Source organism: Megascapheus bottae, chromosome 1, assembly GCF_031878675.1.
Source record: "Megascapheus bottae isolate mThoBot1 chromosome 1, mThoBot2.hap1, whole genome shotgun sequence".
Taxonomy (NCBI): domain Eukaryota; kingdom Metazoa; phylum Chordata; class Mammalia; order Rodentia; family Geomyidae; genus Megascapheus; species Megascapheus bottae.
In genome coordinates, this window is record NC_143509.1 from 25,302,390 (window position 1) to 25,318,903 (window position 16,514).

The following is a 16,514-nucleotide window of genomic DNA, read 5'->3' on the forward strand; positions in this document are numbered from 1 at the left end:
ATCTTTTATGTTTTAACCATTTATTGTTAATTGCCTTACTCAAGGCTTATTCTATTAATTTCCTGTCCATTCATGAGCTTCCAATATCCTTTTTAAGAAGTGGAAATGCCATGAAGTTCAGCCCTGTCCCTTGGTTCCTGTCTTACCTGTCTCACAAAGAGTAAATTTTCAGAACACCATCAGTTAACCAGCCTTTGCTTTTCTTGCCTTTTGCTGTGAACACTTGAACTTGCAGGCAGATAAGAGGTCTAGGAATATGGGTTGATTACCGGGTAGGGGCTGGATGTGGACATTCCCTTGCTTCACTTGGGCATGCGTGCAATGTCACACACATGCAGCCCAACAGGTAGTATGTGATGTAGCTGTCCGCTTGACAGAGAAAATTCTCCCTCTTCTTGGTGATGATCTAGTGTCAAACCAATTCTCTTAACAAAAATGCCTGCAACACAAATCTTCTTGTATTTCTCCTGCCTAAAGCACAATGTGTATGGATGATTCTGCTTGTCTTTTCATTTTATCCTTTTTAAAACTTTTCTTCTGGAAAAAAGGAGTTTTAACAGCTGTAACTCCCTTGAGCTAATTGGTTAGGTGAGGCTGGCTGCTGTGTTGTGGACACACCTTGAAGCTTGGATGTGAGAACTTGTTCCTTGCTAAGGTACCATCATAGATGAACTATCAACACTGCTTTGGCCTCATGTGTTTTTCATTTGTAAAATGAAGAGAATAAGCTCTCACACCTGTGGTCCTAGCTCAGCCAGATATAAAATTCAAGATTCAAAGCCAACCTAGGCAGGAAAGTCCATGGGACTATCACTAAGTAGCCAGTAAAAAGCCAGAAATGGAGTTGTGGCTCAAGTTGTAGAGAGGTAGCTTTAAGGAAAAAAAGCTCAGGGATAGCACCCAGCCCTGAGTTCAAGCCCCAGGACTGGCATAAAAGAAAAGATTTAAGATGATAATAAGACTGGCATCAGGAATGCAGGTGAAATATACATGCAAACTTGTTTTAAATCTGTGAAATTTCTTTTTTTCTTCAAGTTGTTACGCTTTTTGAACAATTTAAAAATAAAAAGCACTTCCCCATGCAGGGTGGGGTTTTGAACTTGGATACTTCTCTGATCATCCACTCTTCCATTTGACACTGAAAGAGAAGCAAAATTCTGTTGTTGTTCTAGTTGTTTAATGATGTAGTTAAGATTCCCAAAGTTTTAATCCTAGGAAAGCAAGCTTTTATCACATAAAGGAGCCTCAAGTTGTCAATCCTAAATTTAAGGAGATATCTATAAAGCCTCAAAGGGCTGTGTGCAAATACCTCTATAACTTCATAGACTGACTGGTTTCCATCCACACCCAGCTGTACAAGAAACAGCTGTGTGCACTTCTGGTTTCTTCCTATTACTAATTTAGAAAGCTTCACCCTATTGCAAGCTCATAGAATCGTGGAAGAAAGCAGACTTTATTTTCCCTTTTAATACTTTTTTTTTTTTGCCAGTCCTGGGGCTTTCTTCAAGGCTAGCACTCTACCACTTGAGCCACAATACCACTTCCAGTTTTTTCTGTGTATGTGGTACTGAGGAATCGAACTAGGCCCAACTCCCAGCCCCTCTTTTAATGCTTTTTGGAGGGGCCAGGACTTAAACTTAGGATCTTATAACTCGGCGTGACCTTCTTGTTCACAGCCTGTGCTCTACCACCTGAGCCATGCATCTAGCTGCTTTTTTACAGATAAATTGGTGATAGAGTCTTTACAGCCCAAGCTTTTTACTGATAATTTGGAGATGGAATCTTAATGGAGACTTTTCTGCCTGTGCTGACCTCAAGCCACAATCCTCCAGATCTCAGTCTCCTGAGACACCAAATCCTAGTTCTTCTATTATTTTTGTTTGTTAGTTTGCTGGTCATGGGGCTTGAACTGTGGGCCTGGTTACTGCCCCTAACTAGGCTCTTCAGCTCAGCTCAGGGACAGTGCTCTACCACTTGAGTCACAGAGCCACTTCCACTTCTTCCAGTTTTCTGGTGGTTAATTGAATATAAGAGTCTCATAGATTTTTGTGTCTGGACTGGCTGTGAACCGTGATTCTCAGATACCAGCCTCCTTAGTAGCTAGGATTATAGGCATGAGCCACCAGCACCCAGCTCTTCTAATTCTTACTATTGTGTATTTTAAGGTCTGCAGTAATCTGAAATGATGGCATGAAGTCTCAGGGCTTCTGGATTTACATTTGTTTGTTCCTTTTTTTTTTCTTCTACTATGATTGATTGTATCCTCTGCAAAGATTGCCCTATATATAATGCTTATCCTCATTTTTACCCCCAGCCCCCACACACACAGATGGCATTTTGCTCTACTAACGTGTTCATAGACAGACAGCAGCTTTAGTCTTCAAGTGGCAGCTTGATTCTCTCATGGCCTCCAGTCACTACTCTTGGGTCAGCTGCTTGGCAAGAACAGCTGATTTCAGTGTTCCTCTGTGGGTTTAATGAAGCCAGGAGCAGCCTGTACGGAGAGTGGGGCTCAATATGTAGCTAGTGTTGTAGGTATCTGCCAGGCCATTTAAACCAGATTCTACCTGTAAAATTACGACTTGAGGCATTTTGAATCTTCTTTGCTACTCTATTTTTGTGTGCCAATGTTAACATCTACTCAGCCCCATCCTAGTAAGGAAGAAAATTAGATCCTTCTCTAATGTATACATTGATTGAATAATGTAGGTCTTGGATCTTGGTGTAGGGTTATATTACAGCTGTCACTTTCTTACTGTTAGATGGTTCTTACACAGATTTCCTTTTTTGGTTTAATATTGATACTGTGTTTAAAAAGAATCAGTTTATAATTGTCTGAGTGTAGTTAGTGCTTCTACAAAGGATATTGTGCTATGTGTTATATAAAACTATTAATTAAAAAGTCTAATGTGCATGTGTGTGTACCCATGTGTGTTATTAGGGTTTGAACTCAGTGCCTCATGTTTGCTAGGCAAGTACTTTAGCACTTGAACCATGCTCCAGCCCTTGCTTTACTTTACTTTTCAGATAGTCATAATGCTTTTTGCCTCTCCTAGGCAGGGCTATGATCCCCTACCTCTACCTCCAACATATCTGGAATCACAGATGTGTGCTACTACACCTGGCTTGTTATTTGAGATGGGATCTTTTGGCCTGAGCTGGCCTTGAACCATGATCCTTGCCTCCCTTATCATGGAGATTATAATCCTGAGACACCACACCCAGCAAACATTTCTATTTTTATCAATCATGGGATTATTAGGAATTCAAGTGATGGAGTGGATAGCAGTTTTCCAGCTGTCAGCATAGGCAGTTTGTCAAAGAAGTTGCTGGAAGATGACATCATGTAATGACATTTCCCAGAAAAGTTATATGATGAAATATTTCCAAAATACTAGCAGGTCAGCATTGGCAGTGTAGTGGGTGTTACTGACCAGAGACTATGGCTCCTTGGCTATCAGTAACATGTGGGAAAAAAACTGGAGATTTGCTTCTGAAATTCCCAGAGTCTAGTCCATGAGACTCTTATCTCTACTTAACACCAAAAAGCTATAAGTGAAAGTGTGGCTCAAGTGGTAGAGTGCCAGCTTTGAGTAAAACAGTTAAGCTAGAGCATAAGACTTTTGTGCCCTACTACTGGTATACATACATATTCACAAATTATAATTATACTGTGTTGTTAGGAAAACATTGGTTTTTCTAGTGGTAAAAGGAAAAGAAGCTCAACTGTTTGTTGATTTGTTCAACCCAAGAAATAGATCATCTACCAATCTTCCTGGTATCTAGAGACCAGCATCGCCATCATGTGGGAAATGGGAGACTTAAAATGTAGCCACATGTCCCAAGACTCGACCTTGCTTATAGAAGTTCCTGTGGCTGGTTACTATGACGAATAGTTTCTGTCTACTTACTGTACTATTTTAATGGGAAACCATGGTACCCTCAGATCTTGCACTCAGATCTTGTGTGAAATTTTACTCTACACAATACACTTGCTTTCCCAAACAAATATAAATCTTGCTTTCTTTGCTGATGAACTCAGTGTGTGTGGGTGTGTCCGTGTCCCTGCGCGTGCACGTGCACGCACATTGGGGCTTGAACTCAGGGCCTGGGTATGGTTCCTCTACTAAAAGCTGATGTTCTACCACTTGAGCCATACCTCCACTTTCAGCTTTTTAGTAGCTAACTGGAGATAATACTCTCACAGAATTTTGTACCTAAGCTGGATTTGAACCTCTATCCTTAGGTCTTAGGGTTTGAGTTAGCTAGGATTATACTTGTGAGCCATTGGTACCTGGCTGCTAATGAATTTTTATGTGTGAGAAACAGGGAACGCTAATTTAGGCAAACACATTCATTTGCATGCGTGTGTGTGTGTGTGTGTGTGTGTGTGTGTGTGTGTGTGTGAGAGTGTGTGAGAGAGAGAGAGAGAGAGAGAGACAGACAGACAGACAGACACTGTGGGGAGTGGCAACATTGTGGTGAGGTGTCGTCTCTGCCCTATCTAGAGAAATTGCCACTGTCAGCCTTATCCATTCTCTACAGTACAGGAAAGAGAGCCAAATGTCATTGGACTTTCTGTTCTTAAGAAAAGCCAGAAGTTCCTTTAAAAAAAAAAAATGAAATCCCAAGATTTTTTGGGGGGGGGGGGAGGGGGCCGGTTTCCAGTCCTGGGCTTGAGCTCAGGGCCTGCGCACTGTCCTTGGGCTTTCTCAAGGCTAGAGCTCTACCACTTAAGCCTCAGCACCACTTCCAGCTTTTTTCTGTGTATGTGGTACCAAGGAATCAAACCTGGGTCTTTGTGCATGCTAGGCAAGCACTCCACCACTAGGTCAAACTCCTGGCCTCCAAGATTTTTTTTAAATGTGAACTAGTTTTACTTTTTTACTGAAGAAAATTTGACATGTAATCAAAAGTAGATAGCAGTTGAATACGCTCTCACAGAATTTAATGATTGCATGTTACCTCTGGGCCCCACCCCCGCCCCACACTGATGATTTTGAAGTCTAGGTGTTATTATATTTTTAACCTGTAAATCGAGTTACCATGATCCCGTGCTCACTCAGAGCAAGCAACAAATCAACTCGATACCTTCAGAAAATGAGAGGTGCTTCCCCTTCTCTTCTGTTATTCTCAAATGGAAGTTTGAGATGGCATGTGTTATGGTGGGACACAATCTGGAGGTGTGCTGTATACATGGTAATTATTTAAGCCACCATTCTCTGTTTTCAAGTACATAGGTTTCCCTTCAGCCCCAGTTGTTTTTGTCCTGTAGAAATTTCCACACATCAGTTTGGCCCGGTCCTTAACCACATTGCTTAATATATTCCCCTGTGCTCTGATTCCCAGGGAATCTGCCTTAATCCAAGCCAGATTCAGTGTTCCTGGCAGGACATTACATCCACAGCAGCATGGGCTCTTTTATTTATTTTCTTCTAGAGACAGCGTCTTACTGTGGAGCCCAGCCTAGCCTTGTATTTGCATCTTTCTGGCTTCATCTCCTGAGTGCTGAGATTACAGGTGTTGGCCAATTGCTCTTGTGGTGATTGCTAGTGTCTGATGGTTTCTGCAATGATCATTGTGTGTAGGCTCTGCTTCCTAGTTGGCTGTAATATTGAAAGACACCTCCACTCCAACACACACATAGCTCGGGCTCCATGTAATCTGTAAACCACCATTTGAAAAAGTATGATCTATTAAAATTTAGGCTGGAACATTCTGTGATTCATTTTTAAGTAATTGACTCCCACTGAGCCTGTCCTGACACATGGAAATGATCTCGCTAGATCTTCCCTTTGGTTTTATGTTATCATATGCTTAGATTTTACTGAGTACAAAGAGAACATTTCCTCCATGAGAGGCTGGGCAGAGACCAATGTAACCATGGACCAATAAATGGAAGTTGGTTTGTGTCAGATGTTGTATTTCCCATAAGGCAAAAAGTGTGTGTGTGTGTGTGTGTGTGTTCAATATTTAGTAGATGTTTCGCTGTTCTGATTTGTTTGGCCTGTATGAATCTTAACTGGAGGAGTTGTAAGAATAATGACCTTGCATGTCACACACATAATTAAGATATTTTTATATGTATGCATGTACCAGTACTGGATTTGAACTCTGTCTGAGTACTATCCCTTAGCTTTTTCATTGACGGCTAGTGCTCTACCACTTGAGGCACATCTCCACTTTGGGCTTTCTGGAATATAAAACATCTTAAAGACATTTCCTAATTTCCTACCCAGACTGACTTTGAGCCACAATCCTCAGATCTCAGCCTGCGGCATAGACAGGATTACAGGCATGAGCTACCAGTGCTTAACTCATAATGTTATTTTCTTAGCTGTCATTCAAGTTCATTGACTAGAGGGAGGGGAAGTGGCTGTGGGCATTTAGAGGAGCATGAGTGCAGGATGGGTGAGATGGGTATTCATTGTGGCATAGTAGATAGCCATACATGCTGAATAAAGTTGATCCTCCTTTCTAGCAGTGTGGCTTTGAGGGTGTCTCCTTCATCTCTTGCAACTTCCTTCCAACTTTCCTGTGTCAGAGTATACTTGAAAGAATTAAAGGTTTACTGTGTGTTTATAAACTGAGTAGCTTCACCCTACATGTTTTAATGATATCAAGCCTTTTTCATACTCAATTGAAAAGTGTGCTTTCAATTTTTAAGAAATAATTTTCCATATAAAAAAAGTAGAAGCTAGAGGCCGGGAGTTTGGCCTAGTGGATAAAGTGCTTGCCTAGCATGCATAAAGACCCGGGTTCGAGTCCTCGGTACCACATATAGAAAAAAGCCGGAAGTGGTGCTGAGGCTCAAGTGGTAGAGCTCTAGCCTTGAGAAAGTCCAAGGACAGTGCTCAGGCCCTGAGCTCAAGCCCCAGGACTGGCAAAAAAAAAAAAAAAAAAAAAGTAGAAGCTAGAAAGTATCATGATGAAACTTAGCATAAGGTTATTTGCGGTTGGAAAAGTGGACATTGATGTATGTTCTGTCTTTACAGCTTCTCTTGAGAAACCAGGCACATGTGTTCAGTGGTGAGCTAAGTGCTTTAAAAGTGGAAAACAAGGAGATTTGTGCAAGATTGCGAAGTCACATGGATAAGCTGTGCCTGAGTGCTATATCTGTTGTATGAGAGAGAGCCAGAGACTCAGCTGTAGCAAACATGTTTATGGGTGAACATCCATTTTTGCCTAAATAGGAATAGTGTGTTCTGCCAGATGCCGTGGCTCCCATCTGTAATCCTAGCTCATCAAGAGGCTGAAATGTAGATCACAATTCAAAGCCAGCCTGGACAGATAAATCTGAGAGTCTTATTTCCAGTTAACCAGCAAAAAGCCAGAACTCGAGTTGTCAACCTTGAGCAAAAATGCTAAGCAAAGAGCTTGAGGCACAGAACTCCAAGTCCCATACTGGTACACACACATGCACACACACACGTTATTTAAAAAATGCCATATTCCATGCTTGTTCTTTCTCTCCAGCCTGTGAACTCTGATCACTGAGTCTTATGCTTTCCTACCAGCTTCTACATCTCCTAGACAAAGTCAGTCAGAGAACTGTAATAACCTGTCAAAACTTAGCTGCCAAATTGTTTTTGTAAAAATGCTTAGCCTGCTCGACCACCTGCATGTGATTAGAACCACCTGAGTGTGTTTTCACCCTTGTGGATATTGGCTGTTGTTGGCATCATAAGGTGACATCATATGGTGACGACTGCCTGTGGGTGCTTATCATCCCCTGTGTGTGATGTTTACCTTTAAAAGCTCAGCCCCACTGAAGCCCATAGCTGCTCTCTGTCAGCCTGACGGTGGAGTGTGGTCACTGTGCTGCTATTAAAATAGCTCCTAGATTGGTTCATTGAGTGCTGGTGACTCTATTGCTGGGGTTCAGATCCCCCCACAAAGGGCTGCGTGTGATATTACAAGAATAGCTTGATGGAATTTAGAACAAAGATTTAAGAACCAGTCTGGGGATTAGAGTTTCTTTTCTTTTTTTTTTTTTTTTTTTTGTTGTTGTTGTTTTGTTTTTTGCTTTGTACTGATCCTGAGGCCTGGGCACTGTCCTTGAGCTTTTTTTTCCTCAAGGTTAGTGTTCTACCACTTGAGCCATAGCTCCACTTGAGGCTTTTTGGTGGCTAATTGGAGATAAAGGTCTCACAGACTTCCCGCAGATCTATCCTCCTGGATAGCCAGGATTACAGCTATGAGCCACTGGCATCCAGCAGATTTATTTTCTTACAGCATTCCCTTCTAGTCAGTGGGCTATGATTGTTGTAAAACGGAGTTGGATAAAACACATTTAGCGAGAGCCAGTTGGGATGGTGGTCCATGTAGTTCTTTTTACTGGACAAGAGTCACAGTGCTCCTTCTGCTCACCTACAGATGGCCAGGGGGTGAAGTGGGGACCAGAGCTGGGGTCTTCAGTTTCAGCTGGCCTGCACTGATTGTCTCTTTTCTTTCCAGGGTGTACGCCATGTACAATTCTGTGAAGGGATCTTGTTCGGAGCCGGTTAGCTTCACGACCCACAGCTGTGCCCCGGAGTGCCCTTTCCCTCCCAAGCTGGCACACAGGAGCAAAAGTTCCCTCACCTTACAGTGGAAGGTGGGTATCCCAGTCTGCAGAGAGCTGTGTCCAGGCAGCAGCAGCTGAGGCTGTTTGAGATACCAGCTTCTGTTCTACCAGTGCACATGTGATGTGGTCGTGTTGCACGTGCACTTACTGTGATATCACAAGTTGCCATTTCTAGAAGATTTAACAGAGGGGTGGGAAGTGGGCCTGTGGAATTCACTTTTCATGGGAGATGATAGATCTTCTAAGATCAGAACCAATAAGTGATATAAATACTTAAAATAACAAAATTCCCGTACTTTCTTATGGTTGATTTTTTTTCAACAAATGTCCAAAAACTTGAGCATGCTATTTTTATAATGAAAGATGGAGAGAGGAAGTATCTTTCATGCTTGACTCAAAATATTTAATATTAAAAACTTCCCAGTGAGGCCCCAGTGGCTAAAGTCTGTAATCTAATTTACTCTGGAGTCTGAGAACTTGAGATTGTGGCTCAGGCAGAAAAATTCAATAGATTCCATTTCTAAAATAACTAGCAAAAAAAGAATCTGCCAAGCACTGGTGGCTTATGCCTGTAATCCTAGCTACTCAGGACACTGAAATCTAAGGATTGAGGTTCAAATCCAGCTCGGGCAGGAAAGTCTATGAAACTCTTATCTCTAATTAGCCACCCAAAAAAAAAAAAAAAAAAAAAAAAAAGGAAATGGATCTCTGGCTCAGTGGTAGAGCCCTAGCTTTAAGCGGAAAAGCCCAGGCCCTGAGTTCAAACCCCATGACTGATCAAAGAAAAAGAACAGGACTAGAAACATGGCTCAAGCAATAGCACCCATCTGAGCCAGCAAGCCTAGCAAGTAAGAAGCCCTGTATTTATAAACTAGTACCAAACACAAAAAAAGAAAAAACATCCCAGAATATTTAGTGTTTTAAACTGTATTTCAGCATTGTTAATTTTGGCTAATTTGTCTTTATTTTTGTCAGGATAATTAAAAGTCTAAATTATATAGTAAATCTTGTGAAATACAGTGTACTGGCAGGAAAACAAATGAACAAACAAACAAACAAAAAACTGTTACCAAAGCAGAAATCCCGTTGTATCTTCATTAACTGATTGTTTTTAAGACACTAGATTACTATGAACCTCAATAATGATTTTTATATTTTGAGATACAGTTACAGGGCAGAACATAGGTCAGCTGATGTTGTATGGTTTGGTAGGGATCTAGTGTGTGAGAGGTAAGTAGTTGGGAGATCCTCAGAAAGGAGTAAACGACTGGGATCACGTGGGCTTCTCTGTGTCCTCTTGGGGGAGCGGGGAAGGAACACCATTCTACAGCCAGTAACCAGCACTCAGTGTATTGTTGGAACAGAGGCAAAGCATGGTTGGCTTAGAATCTGAACTATTTTATTTTCCTTTCTGGCTGCCAGGGATAATGCAGGTCAGTGATTTCCCACCTTATCAGAGTTTTCACAAACTACCGGTCATCTTTGCTTAATACCTTGATGAATTATCATCCATTTATAAATACATGTTTACTTATATCTCATTCTTAAGGACAGAATTTTAAAAATCTATTTATATTGAAAAAAATACAGGCTCTTAAGCTTACCAGAGGGACCCCGGGGTCTTTTCAACCTAAAGTTGGGAATCACTGATACATATTTTTTCTGCTAATAAAAATTTAGGTCTCAAGCAGATAATGTGAAAGGAATTTGGTTGGGAATCAGAAATACATTCTTATTCATACCCAAGCATCACAGTTCTGGATTTAATCTGATTTTCATTGACATGTCCAGAGTCCATATTTTCTGATTACAGTAATTCAAATAGAAGGCCCAGGACAGGGAGCATTCTGTGGCTATAACCCATCCCTACTTCCATAAACATACTGGGAGAACTAAAGATTGGCTGGCATTTACCAGAGCCAGTTACTCTACAACAGGAGACTAGTTGGACCAAGAGAATATCTGAGGAATGAAATGGCCACAGGACAGGATACCAATGAAGACTGTATTTCTTGAGTAGATTCAACAAATCACCATCAAAGTAGTTCTTAGACATGGATTCTTGTCAGTTATTGAGAACTTTAAATGCACCTCTAGCCTGTTCCCCAGGCCTCAAAAGCCTGAGATGACAGGCTCCAAGTTTTAAAACTCAAGATTGCTTGATGGGAGAGAGAGGACAGATAGGGAGGAGGGATTTAAATTCAACACTTAATCTGCTTTGTTAACAGTAGTCAAGGAAGAGTGACCGTTCACTGAGTACTTCCCATAAAACTGGGTAGTTTCACAGGTGATTTATAGACATTTTCCCAGTTATTTATCTCAACTGTCCATTATAGAATAAGTTAGACACGAATATTAATCAGCCAATCCCAGACCACCCATGGTCGGCAGATAGTCAGGCTCAGATTGGGACACAACAGTGGGAGGGACCTGTCCCACAATTCTCTAGACTTGTTATTTTCCAAAGAGACAGGCCCAGACTGTAAAATCAGAGCCCAGAGTCTCCTTTTCACCTCCCCAGCTCTCCTAATCTGAGACATCTTCTCCTGAGTGTTCTTGTGCCCACTGCAGGGCCCTTCTCACTGGTCTAATTCTATATCCTTTTCTTCAAAGTTCTCCTGTCTGCTTTTCTCAACAAAATAGATCTTAAGAGAGGAAGGGAACTTCTTTCTGCTAAACTAAAGAGGAAACAGTCTCTGTCAGCCTACCCAAAGGACACCTCCTTAGATGGCACAAATGACTTTTTACTCTTAACAACCCCGTATTACAAAAGCCTTGCTTGTGTCTCCTAGACCCCCAGCAACACTTGTGTTTCTCAGTATCTTTTTTTAATTGCTTGAATTCAATATGATAAAATCTTCCCTGTTTTGTCCCCTGTGGAAGTAGGATGGGGCGGGGGGCACCTCTGGGTGGAGGTGGTGGAAGAAGTAGTGTGTCCATCTATGGCATGGCTTGTGAATTCTGTCTTGGGGCTGGGGCTGAGCTGCACTTGAGCTGGTATGGAGTGTTTGCCTCGAGACACCCGGCAAGAGAAGCACAGGGCTGTCACAAGCCCTGTGTCAAAGCCACATTGATAGCTCATAACTTCTCTGTGAACAGCTTTCTCCAATGTCATTTTGTTATTTTTTTAGGCTCCAATTGACAATGGTTCAAAAATCACCAACTACCTTTTAGAATGGGATGAGGTAAGCATATTTTCACATTCATCCATCCAAAACCCCATTTCAGAAGTAAAATTGCAGAGCAAATACCATCATATGCTTTTAGAAGACATGTTAAATGGGGGAAATGTTCAGCAGAGACAAATTTAAGTTAAAAGTTAGTGACCTTACGAAGGGAAAATGAGTTGATGGTGAACAATGAGTTGCACATTAAAATGCATTTCCCTGGTTTATTTACAGGCTAAGCCGTGGATATTAATCTATTTTGACTCCTTAACGTATCATCAGGCATAAATTTGTATTATAAATGGGCAATTTTTCAGTTTGATTACTTGATGCGTTTTGTTGTTGGCTCTTTGGGGTTATTTTGTTTTTATTGTTTTTCCCATGAACATGTTCATTTATGTGAACAGTGTATTATGATGCTTTGTGGTGTTGATGAGGTGAAACATTGGGTTTGGGAAATGTGTCTTACGCTTCTCTTGTGAAAAGTGCTACCTGTTTCCGCCTGTAGGCCTGGGGAGCACTCACACCGGCCCTGTGCCCCAGCTCTGCTCTATTCAGCCTTTCTGTCACAGGTACCAAGACCCCAGAATGAAGTCTCCATTGGAGGCTCCCTGCCAGCTCATGGCCAGGTGCCATAGTCACAGCAGCCAACACCACGCCAGAGGATGCCCCTAGTCTCTTAAAAAGAAACTATGCTCTTTTGTTCCTAGAGATCGAACCTTCATTCATTCATTCCACCCTGCTTTTATTCTGTCTCTCTGTGGTGGATCAACTAATATAAGGATTTTAAGAACAGAACTTGTGGAGTTAGAGAAGAAACCCAAGTTAACTAGTCTTTATAATAAGTTAATTGGGTAATTGGGGGTGAGGAGGTTGAAAATCCAAAGTATAAGTTTAAGCAAAAAGTGGCAACTATTACAGAAAAATATTCCAACAGAATGCAAGAAGACTATGAATATATATATATACACATACATAATACATATATTTACAGATACAGGCATATGTACATACATAGATACACACAAGCAAATTGACTAAAGCATGGTGTGTGCCGGGGAGGATTCCAGTGATGTGTAACCTTTTTGAACAACTAACTTCCAGTTTATCAAAATGAATAGCAGGAAGTTGAAATGTGTTTGTCAGGAGAAGGTGCAAAATAATGGATAGAGAGTAAGAATGGGCGTAATACTCAGTGTACAGATGTGATGATGGAAGCAGGAAACTTGGGCTAGGTGGGGCTGGGAGAGATGGAATGATAGGAGGGGTGACCTTGATCAAAATGCATTGTACTCATAAACTGACTTGTGGAATTCAACCCCACTGTGCAACTACTTTAAGATTAAAAACAGAAGAAGAGGAAGAAGAATTTAAGAAGAAAACTGGTGGCATTCTCAGGATGGGATTTTGATGCAGGATGCAGTGCTTGTTTTCTGTGGAAGCTTCTTTTCTCCCCAGGCTGCCTCTGAGCAGCTTGATTTCCGGGTTCAGAAAGACAAGACCCATTGTTGTCAGAATGCTTGTGAATAGATGATCTGCACAGATTGCTGAAATCTCAGACATAGCCAGGACATTCTACCTGTGAAGTAGATTTCATTTGAAAGGGCTTTGGTTAGGAAAATGAAAGCACCTCTATAGCCCTCTTAGATGGTTACAGAAGGTCAAATAGGCTGGACCGGAGCTATCATCTTTTCCCCTCTTCTAGGAGAATAGCAAAAGCTAAGAGCGAGTCTGGTTTTATATATTAACTTGTATTGACTTGCTTTTCCCTTGTCTTGATTTTTTTGCCAGTTGTGGGGCTTGAACTCAGGACCTGAGCACTGTCCTTGGACTTGGCTCAAGGCTAGAGCTCTACCACTTGAGCCACAGCACCGCTTACTGCTTTTTTCTATGTATGTGGTACCAAAGAATCTAACCCAGGTCTTCACGAATGCTAAGCAAGCACTGTACCACTAGGCCAAACTCTCGGTCCCTGTCTTGATGTTTTCTATCAAGATAAACTAACAAAGATAAGGCCCACAGTAGGTGTAGGTATAGGTGTAGGTGGGTAGTTTATTGAAGATAAAGAGTCTTGCGGTTTTGAAACATTAATCCTCAAATCTCAGTCTCATGAGTAACTAGAAATATAGGCATGAGCCACCAGTACCCAGCTATTCAGTAGTTTATTTGCTTTATATCCTACTTCTCTTAGTCCATTTAAGAAGACTATAAACAATGATTTTTAATGAGTTTCTTGGCATTAAGAATCGATACAAAGATAACAAGATCATTTCTGCTTATCCCATGATTATGGAAATGAAATTTTTGATCAAACAAATCTGAGAGTGTGTGATTCTAAATGTGAACGTAAGCTGGGGAGGGGTCATTCAGTAGCCCCTCTGGAGACAGTTTATTCATGTTGGTCTCTGAGTTCCATAATCGCATTCATGTTATCCAGGCATTAGCTGTAAGGAAGGAGATCCCATGTTCAAACAGCAGCTGGCCTGAAGGAAGTGTGTCTCCACCAGGTCCTGGCTGGCCCCCAAATCCTTCTGTTGGTAGATTTTGGAGTCTGTTACTAGATACTGCCTGAGTTGAACACTGGTGTGTGTGGTGGTGGGATGGGGTTGTCTCCCATGAGCTAGAGCTCCAAGGACACCTGCCTTAGGCACACTCCTAGAGCTTTTGTGCTCCTTAGTAACCATAGTAACACTGGAAAGAGACAGAATGATTGTGAGGTGCCTGGGGAGAGTATCACTGCCTGAGATGAATAGGGGGACTCAAAGGAGATTGCAATCATGAGTGCTCACCCGTCTCTCCAGATTCGTGACTTTGAATCTGAGGTTTTGAATGACTTTTGAATGGGGTTGTCCTATCCTCGTGTCTGCCAGCACTCGTGCCTGGTTGTCTTCCTTGGTCCCAGATTTTCATTGAAGTATTGCAGTTCTGGTTAGAGTGTATTCTTTTGCTCAATTTATAATCACTATTCCAATGAGCCTGGTGCATATAAAAATTGGGAAGTATTGGTACAACAGTACTGGGCAGGACATCTAATGTAGCTTCAAAAGTTGGTTGTTGATTATTGATCTGCCTGATTGTAATGTGACTCTACCTCCATGTTTATTTTAATCAATTAACAATCAAAATGGCCAAAGGCAATGAAACTGGGCCTATTAGCTATCAGAGCTACCTCCTACCTAGGGCTTGGGCCTTCCTGGTAGCCTTTCCAGCTCTCTCACCCTTAGGGTGCATCTAGCTGAACTCCTTGATGTATGTTAGACTCTAGTAGAGCTGGTTTTTGAGGACCCAGAGCCACTGAATGAGGAGGAACTTCAGGAAAATAAGAGATGACTATTACATGGGATTGCTCATAATTGTCTGCTCAGTCTGTGTTGAGATTCCCAAATAGAAGATTTTTTTTTCCTTTGAAAACTTGGGGGGAAAGCATATTTCATGGTCACTTAAGAACTTGCTTTTCCATTTTGGGGGGCAGAGGGGCGGAAAGAGAGTTGTGTAAGGAAGCATGTTTGGAATCTTAGAGTTTACGTTTTACTCTGTACTCTAAAATACTACTTTCAGTAATTGTGCCAAGCAATGTGGCCGTGTTGTAGCTGGCCACTCAGAGCAAAGCCCAAGTCTCCTAAAATAATGCTATGAGCCTGTGCCATGGATTCATGGTGCTGCTGTTTAACCAGTGATGCAGTTTGTCCACAGAGACCTGGATTAGTGTCTGTGTGGTCTCTTCACTGGTATGGGGACCTGAGACAGCAGGCCTGAGGCTGAGTCTCTGCACTGGCCTTACCTCACAGGTGTGTCAGGGCTAAGATCCCCTGGGCAGCTACAGCAGATGCACTGTGCTTTGATTTAAGTGCTCTTCAGCAGAAGTTAAGATGCAAGGTGGGAAAAGTCAACAACTGGGACTATAGGAAGAGAGTGTGACCTTCAAGATTTAAGCAGGAGCCTCGAGGCTCATGTTTCTGGTTTGAATTCAACACAAGTGCTGTCCATGGATGTAAATATGCCATGAGCATAACTCCCTGCCCTGACACATCAGGGACACATGGAAGATCCGAGAAAGAGAAAAATCGATTTGTGAGAATAAGACGAGTAGTGAAGTTCCTCAGGTTCTCTGTGACTCAGCTGGCCCAGAAAAGAAGCTCACATCTGGTTTCCTGGTGACTAATGAGCCAACACAGCTGTGAAGCTAGGAATGATCTAACCACAGAAACAAAGCAAACACAGCATGTGGTCACATGACGTAAAAAGCCAATAACAGGTAGAGCTAGGAGGAGGCATCAGCAGGCCAGGTCTGGCCATACCTGGCAATTCTGCTATAAAAACTTCATGGAGGGGCTGGGAGTTTGACCTAGTGGTAGAGTGCTTGCCTAGCATACACGAAGACCTGGATTCAATTCCTCAGTACCACATACATAGAAAAAAAAAAAAAAAAAAACAGAAGTGGTAGAGCTCTGTCCTTGAGAATGTTCAAGGACAGTGCTCAGGCCTTGAGCTCAAGCCCAGGACTGGCAAGGAAAAAAAAAAAAGCTTCATGGAATGGATGCCAGCCCCACCTGGAAGCTTCTAGCACATCTGATAGAACATCTGATTCTAGCTGATCTAGGCTACCTCATAGAAAGACTGAGCTTGTTCTATAGGAGAAGGTTGGTAGCTTGCTTATCAGTCAAGCTCCTGGTAAGGATCATGTCAGTGTTTTCTGTCATGGCTCGGTGTGCACACTGCTTTCTGATAGGATGACTGGCATTCTGGGAATTCAGAAGTAGAGCATTAGCAAGCAGGAAAGA

At 42.0% G+C, this 16,514-nt stretch overlaps 1 protein-coding gene across 1 annotated transcript in view; it reads left to right on the top strand.

Annotated features, from left to right (window-relative positions):
- Fndc3b (fibronectin type III domain containing 3B) overlaps positions 1-16,514 on the top strand; it is a 273,184-nt gene that overhangs the window by 197,790 nt on the left and 58,880 nt on the right. The window contains exons 10-11 of the mRNA XM_090338767.1: positions 8,458-8,596; positions 11,698-11,751. Coding sequence (XP_090194893.1) covers positions 8,458-8,596; positions 11,698-11,751 — 193 coding nt within the window. The remainder of the gene's footprint in view (positions 1-8,457; positions 8,597-11,697; positions 11,752-16,514) is intronic.